A 13,142-nucleotide genomic window follows, 5' to 3' on the forward strand; every position below is an offset into this window, starting at 1 on the left:
AGAGATGGCCACATGACTATTCAGGGTAGCCCACAAAGCAATACCTACCCTACGACAGCTGCTGGCGAACATAGAGGATCCCATACCCAAAACCAGTGTAATATACAAAATACCACGCAAGGACTGTGAGAAAAACTACATGGGCCAAACCGGAAGAAAATTGACAATACGGATACATGAACACCAACTAGCCACTAAGAGACATGACCAATTTTCACTTGTCTCGCTACACACAAAGAGGGACACGCATGCGACTGGAATAACACATCCATAATCACACAAGCCGAACAGAGACACGCCAGGGAATTCCTGGAGGTTTGGTATTCGAACGGGAATTCCATCAACAAGCACATTGAATTAGACCCTGTGTACAAACCACTGAGAAACAGAACCGGAAGTGGTACCAAACACCTCAACAAACTGAGGCATATAAATAACAAGCGGGACAGAACAACGCTTCACCGGGGGCGCACCGACGATGTTACCTAGCAGGGTGATGAAATGTTTGCAACCAAACCCACTGGCTCAGCGAGCATGTCTACAACCTTATTCCCCCTGTGGGCTTCTGAACTCTGCGCTCAATTGTGAATGAGAAGCCTGCACTGTCTGAGAAACATTTATTTATTGTGCTTTTCCCTAGGATAGTCAATTAATAGTTTGAGGGCAGTGGGTGGACCCTTGAAGCTGGCAGGTCAAACTGAGGCATACCTGTTTGAAAGGAGTTTCAAGGAGCTAAGTAAAGAAGGCAGTGCTTCAAAATGAAAGTGCATCCAGGCAGATAAACTCATGGATCTCACCTGCAGGAACCCGGAAGTTGAATGGAAAATTGCAGTTGGCATCTTTCATAAGATGTTAAAGAGAAAGTAATTACAACATGCTAGTCAATTACGCGTCCAGCAAAGCTGAGAATAGGTGAGGTACAGCCAGGGTACTGGTGTGTAGGCCAACTGCGCTGTTTTTAGCATTGGCCTGCAGGGCCAGAGATCACATCTGATGGTTCTCCTATGTCATACTGCGCCACTAACAACACAAGATCATCACCCGATAGACAAGGCAACCTGGATTTAGAAAATGCTCAAAATTTTTAAAATTAAAATCAGGCTTTTTCCTCCCATTTAATTATTTAGGGCGTTCAGTGAGTTGTAATAATTAGCAGTGCATTAACATTCAAACCATTATTCCACATCAGTTCAGTGTTTGATTGTGGTCTTGGTTAAAAAGCTAATCGTAATCATACTTAAAACTGGGTTGAAAAACCTGTCATGCAAACTACTTCCACCAGAATCAGCCCTTTAAAAACCAGACTGAAATCACAAATGTCAGGCACATAAAACAAAAGCTACAGAATCCACACGCACAAGGTTGCAGGCAATCACAGATAGTTGTGGCTAGGTTTAAAGAAATCAAGACACACAGACACAAAATGCATTATCTCACTATGCCTTAGTTAGCAGAAAGAATATTATGTCTTCTGTATTTAGGGAAGAGTGACATATACTGCTAGTTACCCGGAAGTGATGTTCTACATTACTGTCTGTGTACTTTGGAGTATGAAGGAATATCAGCAGGTTCTGACGCAGGTAATATGCTACAGCATGCAGCCAAGGTAAACAGCAGTTTGAGATTGTGAACTGCACCACTTCAGTTGGTGGAGCGCCAGGTGGCTGTATAAACTGCAAAGAAGATAAAAAATAAGTTTTCAAAAAGCAATTGATTAAAAAGTTAACAGAACATTGAACCTGAATTAGTTTGAGTATGGAAAACTTGACTTAGGAATGAGTTACAATGAATTGTCGTCATAAAAATAATGGTGCTTTATGTATTTCCGCGCTGACCAGTCAGATTAACTTTTATCAGTACCGAAAACAGTGCACAAATTATTGATTTCACCACGAACAACACTCAGAAGAAGGAGAGGTTTGGAACTTAGGCGGTTTGTGTACTGAGTACATGTAGTTTGATGTCAAAAGTTTTGAAGAAAGTTTCAGGATAGGCTTTACTATTACAGGTCTACATGAAATTCTCAAACACTATCTAAAAGTTCTAAAACCAAGCAAATAAAAAGGTAGAAGAGTTTTTTTTAAATCACTGCAACCATATTAAAGTTTAAAATCATATTTTTTGATCTCAAATACAAAATCACAGGCTCTGTTATTATAATGATCCACTACTGCCATCTTGTGGACTTCTGTAACATTACAACCCAACTAAAATGAACCATGACTACGCTTTAATGAAAGCAAAATACCATGGATGCTGGAAATCTGAATGAAAGAGTGAATGATGGAGAAACTCGGCAGATCTGGCAAGATCTGTGGAGATGGGGGGGAACAGGCAGAGGGAGAGAGAGGGAGAGAGAGAGACTCTTCCATCTGATGAATTATGCCAGACTCAGTATGTTAACTCTGTTTCTTTCGTCTGAGTTTCTCCAGCTTTCTGTCTCTATGGTTTAACAATGCTCCTTAATTACCATTAACTTCTTTCTTGACTATCGAGGCTTTTACATTACAGTAATACTTGAAAGTGTTGGCACTACGTTCTTTCACCAGAGACCAGCCAGAGGTGGAGCTGGTGAATCTGTGACAGTTCACAAAGCTCTCAAAATAAATGAGTCTCTCCTCCTGTCTCATCAATGGACATTGAACCCTTTACAAATGTAGCTTTAATAAAAGGAGCAGGCATCTGTTTTCATATCATTTAGGTAAAAACAGATGAAAGGGAGTAATATCTGGTTCATACATTCAATTAATTAGACAGCAGAAAGACTGAACGCATTAGTACAGCCAGCCGCCTCCTCACGTTGATGCTCAATGTACCTCTACATCAGCCGGAGTCAGTTTGCAGTTCCGGACCAACATGACTGTGATGATATCAAGTGTTGCTTCATCCAATCGCCTTCGCAGGACCTTCACCAACTCATCTGTGATTTCAGGTCCTGAGAACAGCAATAATATTATTTAAACAATCTACGAATTATGCAATATTACTGTGAAGTGCAAAGCTGACCAATATGTACACAAATACACCAAACTCTTAGATGTACACTTGCACCGACATTAACAAGTGTTTGCATTGGACTTGTATTATAAACAGATGATTCCAACATATTTCAAGGGACAGGCCTGAGTGGTCCTAGCAGAACCCAACCTGAATACCTTTGCAAGTGCTGCTTGATAGCACTGCCTTGACACCTTCCACCACTTTGCTAAAGATCATGTAGCACCAGTAAGTAATTTAACATTTCATGATTAATTTAGTTATAACAATGTAAAGTATATTCATCAATTTACCTAATATATTATTCTACTTAACTGTAACTAATGTTACTTCAAATCATATATGAATCTGCTTAACCTCACTTGACAAAGAAATGCACCATGGGATGAAAGTAACACACTACTGTGTTTTAAAACTAAAGGACAAATGCCAGAAGCCCTCGTATAACTCATTTCCATTTCACAGAGCCGGACTGTGAGAAATTCAACTTTGAATATTGCACAAAGTCAAGTTAACATCCTTCCAATCCATAATGGGCAACGGATCAAGACAAGAAGGGAGTTACTGGAGAAAAGAAAATCTTCATCACAGCTGTGCTTTGTTTTATTTTGTAGTATCTTTATTAAAAAAGCATTTTAATTTGTGGAACAATCCCTCTTCTGTACCTACACTGGCCCTAAACCCCACCTCTTCCTCCATTACATTGATGACTGTATCGGCGCCGCCTCGTGCTCCCACGAGGAGCTCGAACAGTTCATCCACTTCACCAACACCTTCAAGCCCAACCTTAAGTTCACCCGGACCATCTCTAATACCTCTGTCTCCTTCCTGGACCTCTTTGACTCCATCGCTGGCAACCACCTAGAAACCAATATCCATTTCAAGCCCACAGACTCCCACAGCTACCTAGAATACACCTCCTCCCACCCACCTTCATGCAAAAACGCCATTCCCTATTCCCAATTCCTTCGCCTCCGCCGCATCTGCTCCAAGGATGAGGCACTCCCATACATCCACTCCCGTACATCTCAGATGTCCTCGTTTTTCAAGGACCGCAACTTCCCCCCCTCAGTGGTCGAGACCACCCTCGACTGTGTCTCCCGCATTTCCCACAACTCATCCCTCAAACCCCCGCCCCGCAATAACAACCAAAACAGAATCCCCCTTGTCCTCACGTATCACCCTACCAACCTCCGTATCCAACGCATCATCCTCCGACACTTCCGCCATCTGCAATCCGACCCCACCACCAAAGCCATTTTTCCCTCCCCACCCTTATCTGCTTTCTGCAGGGACCACTCTCTCTGTGACTCCCTTGTTCGCTCCACACTCCCCTCCAGCCCCACCACATCCAGCACTTTTCCCTGCAACCGCAGGAAGTGCTAACCTGCCCCCACACCTCCCCGCTAACCCCCATCCCAGGCCCCAAGAAGACTTTCCACATCAAGCAGATGTTCACCTGCACATCTGCTAATGTGGTATACTGCATCCACTGTTCCCATTGTGGCCTCCTCTACATCGGGGAAACCAAGCGGAGGCTTGGGGACCGCTTTACAGAACACCTACGCTCGGTTCGCAATAAACAACTGCACCTCCCAGTCGCAAACCATTTCAACTCCCCCTCCCATTCCTCAGACGACATGTCCATCCTGGGCCTCCTGCAGTGCCACAACGATGCCACCCAAAGGTTGCAGGAACAGCAACTCATATTCCGCTTGGGAACCCTGCAGCCCAATGGTATCAATGTGGATTTCACAAGCTTCAAAATCTCCCCTCCCCCTACCGCATCCCAAAACCAGCCCAGCTCGTCCCCACCTCCCTAACCTGTCCTTCCTCCAACCTATCCCCTCCTCTCACCTCAAGCCCCACCCCCATCTCCTACCTACTAACCTCATCCCACCCCCTTGATCTGTCCGTCCTCCCTGGACTGACCTATCTCCTCCCTAACTCCCCACCTACACTCACCTTTACTGGCTCCATCCCCGCCTCTTTGACCTGTCTGTCTCCTCTCCACGTATCTTCTCCTCTATCCATCTTCTATCCGCCTCCCCCTCTCTCCCTATTTATTTCAGAACCCCTTTCCCCTCCCCCATTTCTGATGAAGGGTCTAGGCCCGAAACGTCAGCCTTCCTCCTCCTCTGATGCTGCTTGGCCTGCTGTGCTCATCCAGCTCTACACCTTGTTATCTCAGATTCTCCAGCATCTGCAGTTCCTACTATCTCCTAGATTTGATTAAACTTATTTTTGTTAAGAGTTAACTTTGAAACAATGTATGTTCAAGTTTGGAACTGTATAATCTTACTATTTTAGAACTCAGGCATATGTATTCACTGAATGTGTAAGGCTATCTCACTACTTCACTTTTTATACATTGCACTGTATAACAATTTGCTCATGTTAGCACTTTATGATTTTCTGTATTGCATTCATATAGATGTAAAATTATAAACAACTTTTTCACAATATTCTTTGTGTGAAAAAAAGTAAGAAACTCACCAGACACCCACAACCTCAGAGACAGAAAATTCACTTAACAATTTGCTCCTAAAAGCAAATGGTCAGGTCTGTGATCTAATGAGCAACTTGATTTGATTTGATTTGATTTATTATTGTAACATGTACCTAGGTACAGTGTAAAGTTTTGTTTTACATGCAGTACAGGCAGATCATACCAAACAAAGTTCATATGGTAATATAACAGAGTGAAGAATACAATGTCACAGCTGCAGGGAAAGTGCACAGATAGCAAGATCACCATTAAATTTAAAATTTGAGGTGTCCATTCAGAAGACCAATAACAGCAGGGAAGAAACTGTTCTTGAATCTATTTGTACATGTTAACAACCTTTTATAACTTATGCCCGACAAAGAGGGTGGAAGACAGTATAATAGGGTGGAAGGGGTCTTTGATTATGTTCTGTTATGTGAATATATGGATAGGAAAGGTTTAGAAGGATATGGGCCAACTGCAGAGACGAGTTTAGAGTGGATGGACATTTTGGTCAGCATGGAGGAGTTTGGGCCAAAGGGCCTGTCTCCATGCCGTATGCTCTATGACCTCCAAATTCACCACTTCCTGGAGCAGAGATTCCACCCCTCACTTCAGACAGCACTTCATTCGTTGTAAAACCCTTTAACATTATTCAATAAAAGAAAGCATATGTCAGGTATGGACAGCAGGAATCGCGTGAGCCCCTAGAAGAGTATGAAGGCAGTAGAAGTATACTTAAGAGGGAAATCCGGACGGCAAAAAAAGGAGACATGAAATAGCTTTGGCAAACAGAGTTAATGAGAATCAAAGGGATTCTACAAATATATTAAGGACAAAAGAGTAACTAGGGAGAGAATAGGGCCAGTTATAGATCAGCAAGGCCACCTATGTGTAGAACCACAGGAGATGGGGGAGACACTAAACGAATATTTTGCATCAGTGTTTACTGTGAAGGATATGGAAGATAGTAAACTTGGGGAATAAATAATGACATCTTGAAAAATGTCCATATTACCGAGGAGGTGGTCCTTGTTGTCTTAAAACGCATAAAGGTGGGTAAATACCGAGGACCTGATCAGGTGTACCCTAGAACTTTGTGGGAAGCTAGGAAAGTGATTGCTGGGCCCCTGCCGAGATATTTTCATCATCATTAGCCACAAGTGAAGTGCCGGAAGTCTGGAGATTAGCAAACGTGGTGCCTTTTTTCAGAAAGATGGTAAGGAAAAGCCAGGGAGCTACAGACCAGTGAGCCTGACATCAGTGGTGGGCAAGTTGTTGGAGGGAATCCTGAGGAACAGGATTTACATGTGCTTGGAAAGGCAAGAACTGATTAGGGATGGTCAACACGGCTTTGTGCGAGGGAAACTGTGTCTCACTAACTTGATTGAGTTTTTTGAGGAAGTGACAAAGAGGATTGATGAAGGCAGAGCAGTGGACATGGTCTACATGGACTTCAGTAAGGTGCTTGACAAGGTTCCGCATGGTAGACTGGTTAACAAAGTTAGATCACATGGATTCTAGGGAGAATCAGTCATTTTCACACAGAACTGGCTCGAAGGTAGAAGGCAGAGGGTGGTGGTGAAGAATGGCCTTTCAGACTGGAGGTCTGTGACCAGCAATAAGCCACATGGATTGGTGCTGGATCCACTGTTTTTTGTAACTTAAATAAATGATTTGTATGTGAATATAAGAACTATGCATAGTAGTTTGCAGATGACACCAAAATTGGTGATGTTGTGGACAGCCAAGAAGGTTATCTCAGAGTATAACTGGACACTGATCAGATGGACCGACGGGCCGAGATGTGGCAGATGCAGTTTAATTTAGATAAATGTGAGAGACTACATTCTGGAAAGGCAAATCAGGGCAGGATATATATACTTAATTGTCAGGTCCTGTGGAGAGCTGCCAAGCAAAGGAACTTGGAGTGCAGGTTCATAGTTCCTTGAAAGTGGAGTCACAGGTATACAGGACAGTGAAGGCAGCTTTTGGTACGTTTCCTTTATTGGTCAGTGCATTGAGTATAGGAGTTGGGAGGTCTTGCTGTGGCTGTACAGGACATTGGTTAGACCACTTTTGGAATACTGTGTTCAATCTCGCTGATCTCCCAGCAATAGAAAGGATGTTGCAAACCTTGAAAGGGTTCAGAAAAGATTTACAAGGATGTTGCCAGGGTTGAAAGGTTTGAGCTATAGGGAGAGGCTGAATAGGCTGGGGATATTTTCCCCAGAGCGTCGGAGGCTGAGGGGTGACCATATAGAAGTTTATAAAATCACGTGGGGCATGGATAGGGTGAACAGCCTTTTCCTCAGGGCAGGGGAGTCCAAAACTAGAGGGTGTAGGTTTAAGGTAAGAGGGGAAGGTTTTAAAAGGGCCCTAAGGGGCAACGTTTTCACATAGAGGGTGGTGCGTCTATGAAACTAGCTGCCAGAGGAAGTGGTAGAGGCTGATACAAATACAACATTTAAAAGGCATCTGGATGGGTACATTAATGGTAAGGGCTTAGAACGATATGGGCCAAATGCTGGCAAATTGGACTTGATTAACTTTGGATATCTGGTCAGCACGGATGAGTTGGAACCAAGGGCCTGTTTCCATGCTGTATATCTCAATGCCTCTATGGCTCAAAGCTGATGTAGAAATACAAATTTTTCTTCCTTAGTACAGATTTTCAAAAGGTAGAGGCTTGGAGATTCGAGCAGTGTCAAGTAAGTCCAATTTCAGAATTTCAAATGAGATGGCTGATGACAGACGGAAAAATTGAATTTGAGACAGAAGGTACAACCTGTGCAAATTTGTTTGGTTAGCTGATTGTTCAGCTTGACCTCAACCTTGACTGATAGTGCAGATAACACTTCAATCAGTGACTAGAATAAGACTGCTGCAAAGGATTTTGATTAAAAGTGTTTCCTTAATACAGCACATCAGATTTTCACAGCTGACTTGCCATTTTTGGAATTCTGATTGCTGATCATTTTGTGATTTCACTTGTTACTGTAGGATACATTTTCCTAACTTTACAGCAATTTTATTCCCAAATTGCCTAGATGCTTCTGATTTAGTATCAGAAGTTGCAATCCTACCTGCCTGTCCAACACCGTGTACCATCAGTAGAATGTGCTTATCTACTTGGCCAACAGGTCGGGATGACTCCGCACTTCGGGAAGGGGTGGAATCCACAAAGGGTCTGGAACTCTGGATTGAACATAAAAGAAGAGAATTATGAGCAAAGTTCAAACTAATTCAGATAAAAGTGAGGGATACATAAAAATATCAATGCTCGACTTTACCCCGAGTTCATCAATGAGTATCGGTTCCTGGCTGCGTGTTAACGCCAGTGAACGAGAAGACAATGGGGGTTGAATCTCCCTGTCCCAATCTGGTGAGTTGCCACTGCATGTTGTTTCAGACAGTCTGGAAGAAATGATAATGTGTTAAGGAAGGAAGCAATTATCAGTGGTCAAATACTAGGCTACATGCAATTTACTGTAATATTACAATACAATTGAGGCTTAATATGATAGTATGTGATTTTAATTTTTTGCCAATAAGTTGATGCCCCTATATAAATCCAGACCTAATCAGGTAATGAGGAAGCAAGAACTGACCATGCATCATCCACCAACCCAGCAAAGAAATTAATGAAAAAGTAAATCAGCCTAATTGGAACAAACTAGTACTATATCTCTTTAAACTTGAACTGAAAGATTCACGTGCCTTGCATTCTTAGACTCTTGGTTTACTGCCCAATTTGTTTTTCAATATTTTACCATTTTATTGCCACCTGACTATTTATTTTAGCAAAATGTGAAACAAATGCATGGAAGAAACTTCAATTCAAAACGATCATAGTAAAGTCAACAGGAAAGCAATGGTGTGGATTCGAGTGTACAGAAGGACAGGTGGGAATTGCAGAGGTGATGGCCATAATCCTCCAACACAGGATACAAGATGAAACCAGAGGGCTGGAGAATTGCAATACATTTTTTCAAAAAGGATTTAAGAATAAACCCAGCTACTACAGGCAGGTTAGCTTAGCTCTGGTGGCTAGAATGCTGTTAGAAACATTTATCAAGGACAAAATCTCGACAAGTGTGGATTATGAAATTCAGCACAAATCTTTTCAAAAATAAATCATGCTGAGGATGGTGTGGTATTCAAGGACTTCCAAAAGTTGTTTGATAAAATGCTACAAGTTTGCCAAAAAAAATTGAAGATATTGGAAAAAAAGGGTCAGTGGCAGTATGAAGAGAAATTTGATTGAGCAGAATCAGAGGGTGAATGATTGATTTTTAGACTGGGGTAAAGTACATGGTCAGGCTCCGGAAGCAGTACTACTGGCTCTCTTGGGATATAACACATATGATTTATATATATTTTAATACCATTTAGCGTCTGGATTTTTGAATTTGAGTAAGTAGCATATGGATTTTCGGTTTGTCACAGGGTTTAATGGTTAACTTGTACGTAACTGTAGCCATTGTGATTTCTTTTAGAACCTAGTTTTAGAGACTTCCAGGAGAATAAGACTGTAAGGCATGGTATCAGAAATAGGCCATTGAGCACATCGCATCTGCTCTGCTCTGACCTGATAACCCTCAATGTCACTTCCCTTTTCCCCAGAATCAGTGATTTCCTTACACATTAAAAATCTGTCTCACTCAGCCTTGAACATACTTAACGACCAAACCTCTACAGCCCTCTGTTGTGAACAATTCCACAGATTCAGTATTCTCAGAAAAAATTCTTCCTCATCTTGGTCTGAAAAGAGTGACCCTTTATTCTATGTCCTCTGATCCTACAGTCTCCCACAAGGATAAACAACCTCTCTGCATCTACTCTGTCAAGTCGCCTCAGAATCCTGTACGTTTTATTTTATTTCTTACCTCCGCCAATATGGATTCTACATCATCTGATCAAAGATCATTTCTTGATTTGTCCTTTTTCCATATCCTACTAACAATGCTACCCCACCATCCTTTCCTTCCTACCTGATCTTTTGCAAAGTCACATATTCCTGAATGTTTAGTTCCTAGGTTTGAACTCCTTGTGGCTATATCTCTGAAATGCCAATATGATCATACCTATTTCTGAAGACTGCAACTCAATGTGTGGCTAAATCAAAGATATGATGACCTCTGAGCTGTATGTGTGTGTCACCTTCTTCTGCTAATATTATAACCTCTCTTCAAACTGGACTTGAAACAAGAAACTTGGCAAAGCTTGTATACAAAGTATGAGTTTAAGAAAATATAATGAACTGAGTATTGCACCACTTGCACATTTCTTTTCCAAAACAATTTGTTTCCTTTTGTTTTAATCCTATGAAGAATTCATCTTTCTTCAGAAACATTAATGTGAAGAAGAAGACAAGATTAATCATGAAAAGGGAGAAAAATATGCGTATTAATGACTTATCTTTTCTACATTAGTTGAAAATAAACAAACTGCTTAATTGTTTTATTTTGCTTCAATAAAGTGAGACAAAAAAAATCACAATCAAGGTATTACCAGAAATACAGAAACAACATTAAGCTATTCAGCCCCTTGAAACTGTTACCCCATTTAATAAGACCATACCAGCTCTGCTTTTGTCCATTTGCCTCAATACCTTGAACTAACAAGAAATCTATTGATCTCAATCTCAATTCGTCCAGCAGTTAATTTTAGGGGAACAAGTTCCATAATTTCACTATTCTTTGTGTAAAAAAAAAAAAAAAAAATGCTTCATAATTTTACTCCAAAAAGCTTAGTTGTAAATTAGGCATTCTGCCCTTTATTTTATTACATTTTTGTTTGCTTAAAATGAATATGTCCCAGTAACAAAGTTCCTGATAATCAGCAATAATGATAAACCCAACAAGAGCTCAACTGAGAAAATATTATTTCCATTAAATGTTTAACAGGCATCCAAAGGACCAACACATAAGTAATGTAGAAGTAAACATATTTCAAAGGCAACACAAAGGTAGCTGTAGTAAATACAAAAATAAGCAGGTGATTGCAAGTTAGTAAAGTGAAAAAATAAAGGGTGACAGTACTGCATATTTTATATAGACAACGCTAAAAAGATCAATTAGTATCTTATATAAAAACAAAAGCATGTTGGAATGATTTCAAAACTATAATCAAGTCTGAAGTTTTGCTTCCCATTTCAAAATGCTATCCAAATAGTGTATAGAATTACAGCTGTTGCTTTAAAATCATAATGACGTTTTTCACATTTCTAAATGAAAAGAATACTAACACGGTAAGCTGAATTTCTTTCCATTTCTGGCATTCAAAAACAAAAACTCTCTAGTTCAGGCGTATGTCTCAGTCAGATATGGATTACACCTTCTTGGTGTCACTCAGATACTTTTTAATCACAACTTCCTTTTGTCGTATCTGTGTAATTTTTCCTAAGTCTCTTGGCTGTCCCCAGTCCTGTGACTAGAAGGACACTGCCAACTTATTGCCAATTGCTGCAGCACTATCCTCTGGGCTGCTTTCTTACCTTAGGTAAAATACAGACTTGGTGGCCCTTTCTTGGTATACAAACATATTTTTCCTGTTCACGACCGAAAAAGCATTTAGAACAGACCTCAGGGCCTGAATAGCTGAAAAATATAAGTAAACAAGCTACACGTTAAATAAAGTAAGTGAAGTTAAATTAAGTGAAGTTCAGTAAATGTGCAAGATGTGGAGAGAAATTATAAGTCATACAGGATCAAGGAGAGTGATCATTTGTAATACGACAAAAAATTAGGACTGCGGATGAAGGAGGTTAAGTTCAGTGTTAAGAGCAATGAATAAAATCTGATCATTCTTATTTAGCCATAGATGAAACAGCAATAAAATCATACAACGCAGACAGAAATCATTCAGACCAATAAGTTGGTGCCAGTTCTTTCAAACAGCAATCCAGCTATTGCTCATTCATTCTCCACATTCTGCAATTTTCCCCTCAATCAAGTTTATCAAATTCGTCCTTGAAGGCTTTTATTGAATTTCTTTCTCTTAGATGATTAATGTTTCTTTAATTGTTTGAAACATCAAAGAACCTAGCTATTCAATTCAAATACAAGTCAGTTATGGGACTGTTTAGATGCCATAAAGTTAAACAGTGCAAAATGTTGGAAATATAAAGCAAAAATAGGAAATTTTGGAAACAGCACATTAAGCAGGATCTGGTCAAAGACTTATTATCAGACTGGAAAAGTTGGTGATGCAACAGGCTTTAAGCAAGTTACAAAGGTAGAGAAATGGAAGGAAAGGAGGGAAAAAAAGCAAAAAGGAAGGTATGTGATAGGATGTAAGATGAAGGAGACATTAAGTGACAAAACAGTAATAGTGCAAGGCAAAAGATGATGGTAATGGGAAAGTTAAGAACACAGGATGAAAAGATGGTGTAAAAACAGACAGCAGTTATGAACTGAAACTGCTGAACTCAACGATAAGGCTGAAATGTCATAATATGCTTAATCAAAAAATGAGGTGCTGTTCTTCAGAGCTCGTCTTGAGCTACACTAGAACCAGATAGAACTATCAGAGGTCAGAGCAGATACAAGTCTAATAATTTAAATGGCAAAAGCTTGGGATCAGGTTTGCAGAGTGAACCAAGTTGTTCTATAAAGGGGTCATTCTAGTCTGTATCTGGTCTTCTCAATTTGGA

General features: G+C 40.6%; 1 protein-coding gene across 1 annotated transcript in view; it reads right to left on the reverse strand.

Annotated features, from left to right (window-relative positions):
- Positions 1-13,142, reverse strand: part of szt2 (SZT2 subunit of KICSTOR complex) — a 235,180-nt gene that overhangs the window by 106,740 nt on the left and 115,298 nt on the right. Inside the window, exons 45-49 of the mRNA XM_048601538.1 lie at positions 11,985-12,087; positions 8,779-8,902; positions 8,572-8,683; positions 2,817-2,935; positions 1,509-1,673 (exon numbers count right to left, since the gene is read on the reverse strand). Coding sequence (XP_048457495.1) covers positions 1,509-1,673; positions 2,817-2,935; positions 8,572-8,683; positions 8,779-8,902; positions 11,985-12,087 — 623 coding nt within the window. The remainder of the gene's footprint in view (positions 1-1,508; positions 1,674-2,816; positions 2,936-8,571; positions 8,684-8,778; positions 8,903-11,984; positions 12,088-13,142) is intronic.

The sequence above is a fragment of the Rhincodon typus genome, chromosome 10 (genome assembly GCF_021869965.1).
Source record: "Rhincodon typus isolate 14 chromosome 10, sRhiTyp1.1, whole genome shotgun sequence".
NCBI lineage: Eukaryota > Metazoa > Chordata > Chondrichthyes > Orectolobiformes > Rhincodontidae > Rhincodon > Rhincodon typus.